The 2,713-nt window shown below is 35.5% G+C and overlaps 1 protein-coding gene across 1 annotated transcript; it reads right to left on the bottom strand.

The window, feature by feature from the left end:
- Positions 1 to 1,326: 1,326 nt before the first annotated feature.
- LOC100013600 (charged multivesicular body protein 5-like) lies at positions 1,327 to 2,117 on the bottom strand. Its single transcript, XM_056808756.1, has one exon. It carries the CDS (start codon positions 1,844 to 1,846, stop codon positions 1,406 to 1,408), a length of 441 nt encoding a protein of 146 aa, XP_056664734.1. The 5' UTR covers positions 1,847 to 2,117; the 3' UTR covers positions 1,327 to 1,405.
- Positions 2,118 to 2,713: the final 596 nt, after the last annotated feature.

Here is a 2,713-nt window from a genome sequence, read left to right on the forward strand (position 1 = left end):
ACTTTGGAACAGGGCTTTGGTTTTTGTTTTTCTTTCATTCTCGATTGTGAGAGGGTACAAGAAGTTTGTTTTGCTAAGTGAAATAAGTCGTTTTAAAATAGAAACAAAAACAAAATGTCTAGGTAGTTTTCTTCTATTATTTTTTTTCTTTTTTTTATTCAACAAATATTTATTGAGCACCTAGAATGTGTTAAAAACATTATGCTTGTATAGTACTTTACAAAGCGCGTGTCCACATTATTGAACACATACATGAAGTGGCATGGTATAGTTAAAAGACCACTGGATTTGTGCTTAGAAGATTCAGATTCGAATCCCAGCTCTCCTACTTACTACTGTGAAGCCTTGGGCAAGTCACTTTACTGCTCAAGGCCTCGGTTTTATCATCTATAAAATAAGGAAGTTAGATTAGAAAATCTTCTAAGAATTTTCCTATTCTAAAGCCTATAATCCTAAATATTAATTCATTTAATCTTTGCAATAACCCTGTAAAATAGGCAAGAAAGCTATGACAGCCTACATGTTTCAGAAAAGATGACTAAGCTTACATAAATAAAACAACTAATCCAAAGTCACCCAGCTAGTCAGGTGGCAGACACAGGCCTAGAGTCCAGGTCTTCTGGCACCCAATCCAGTGCATTTTTTACTATACTGTCACTATCTATTACACTTTATCACTGGCAAAGTTTGGGTTTTCAGTGGGGCCTTTAGTTTGAAGAAAATGTTATTAAATTATATCCTTTTGAAAAATAGCTATTGAGAATAAATGCATTTAAGTGTTAGGATATAATTTCATTAATGATTACAACTCAACGGTAATACTGAAGAAACTTTGGAATTAAAACTTTATCCAAGTTTTTAAAAAAGCACAAGAAGAGAACCAATTTACATACTGAAGATAGTGATGATTCACTGACATGAAGACACAGCAAAACCTACATCCCAATTAAAGATTGTTATTTTAAATTAATGTCTGATTTCACAATAGTATGCATATATGAACTATAATAAGACTTATAGGAATGGTGCAAAATAGTTTCATAATCTTGATTAAGGATGTAGGTCTTGAAATATATTATTTTAAAAATCAAGATATCAAGAAATTAAAGAATTTAAAGAAGTCACATTGCATTGGTTTTACTTATTTCAGAAATATAAATAAATGAAAACAGAAGTCCTATACAACCACCAATATGTTACAAGTTTTTCTTTTGTAAGACAGAAAGAATTTTTAAATCTCATACAAGAAATTTCCTATTAAATGAATGTGTCCTCTAAATGAAAAAAAAAATAGTGTACTAAACTTTTTTCAGGGAAAGGTACAAGAATATGCAAATATGCAAAATATTTCCCAGATTCCCCAATTTCTGTTTATTATACATAATGTACTGTTGAAGACATAGCTCTATGTAGCTAGAATCTGTGGCAGTCCAAATTCATCCACCAGTACACCATCCTTGTTTTTTGCATCACTGGGAACACCTTCAGGAATTGCTGGTGCAGATGCTGCCTCGTCTAAGTAAGAGCTGTCTTCATCAGCTAACAGTTCATCACCCAGTGCATCCAATTCTGCCTTTAAGTCATCTTCATCAATCTCTGGAGTTCCGTAACTCCGACTCAGAGCCTCTTGGATTTCATTTGCATCTTCCATCATATCTTCTAACTGGTCTTGTATATCCTCAATTTGGTCAATCTTGACTTGCTTGTGTGCTTTCTTCATTTGTTTTACACCTAATTTCATAGCATCCACCATTGTTTTGGTGTCTTTCAGTGACTGGATAGTATAATTTGCTTGTTCCATATTAAAAGACTGTTGTGAAAGATTGTCCCGTTGTTGTTTATACATTCTTTTCTGCTTTAACACTCTCAAAGCTTTCTATTTTACTATATTCTTTGCAGGTCCTTCTCTCATCTTTTTTATCTGATCTTTATATTTTACTAGCTCAGAATCAAGTCTAGAAATCTTCTTGTCAATTGATTCTGCCCTGCTATCAACCATGCCTATACAGTCTGTCAGGCTGGGTGGTGGAGCCTTGGGCTTTGCTTTGCCAAAGAATCAGTTCATTTTTTTTTTCAGCTACAAAGGGTCTAAGCAGGAAGAAACAGATGATTCTCCGAAAAACCCAAAGCGAAACTCTCTACTATTATTTCTTGAAATATAATATTCAAGATTTTAAATTTCAATTTTTTTTCGGGGAGACTCTCTTAGGCAGCTGCCATGTGGGAGTGTATGCAAACTCAGATAGAGAGCAGGATAACTGGCTTGCCTAAGATGAGTAAAAGAGAGTAGATTAACAAGTTTTGAAGATACAGTTGCCATGCACAGATCAAAGAAGCATCCTGGTAATGCTGGTGAGTGCCTGACCTTCCTATAGCCCATGGAGACCTGCCCATAATGGTAACTGGTATGGGCCATTTGGGTAAGGTACTAGAACTAGATTTCTCCTTATACCTTAATCCATGGCTTCTGCCTCTAGCTCCCAGAGGCCCCTACCCCCAATAACGATTTCAGTCCTGTCTCCATCTCCTTCAACTTGTGCAATCACCAACTAGGAGCTGGCATTGTCCCATGTTTTATCTCTAGTTTCAGACCTCCTAAAGGACCCTTTGGTATGGGTGAATTCTCTTTCTTCTTCCTCAAGCACCTACTCAGTGGGAGAGAGTCTACTGGCCCTTTTAGATTGTACTGAGTGGTTCATTAATAACTTAAAAC

The sequence above is a fragment of the Monodelphis domestica genome, chromosome X (genome assembly GCF_027887165.1).
Source record: "Monodelphis domestica isolate mMonDom1 chromosome X, mMonDom1.pri, whole genome shotgun sequence".
NCBI lineage: Eukaryota > Metazoa > Chordata > Mammalia > Didelphimorphia > Didelphidae > Monodelphis > Monodelphis domestica.

Coding starts and splice junctions, on each gene's coding strand:
- LOC100013600 (XM_056808756.1), bottom strand. CDS start 1,846: ATGTATAAACAACAACGGGACAATCTTTCACAACAGTCTTTTAATATG.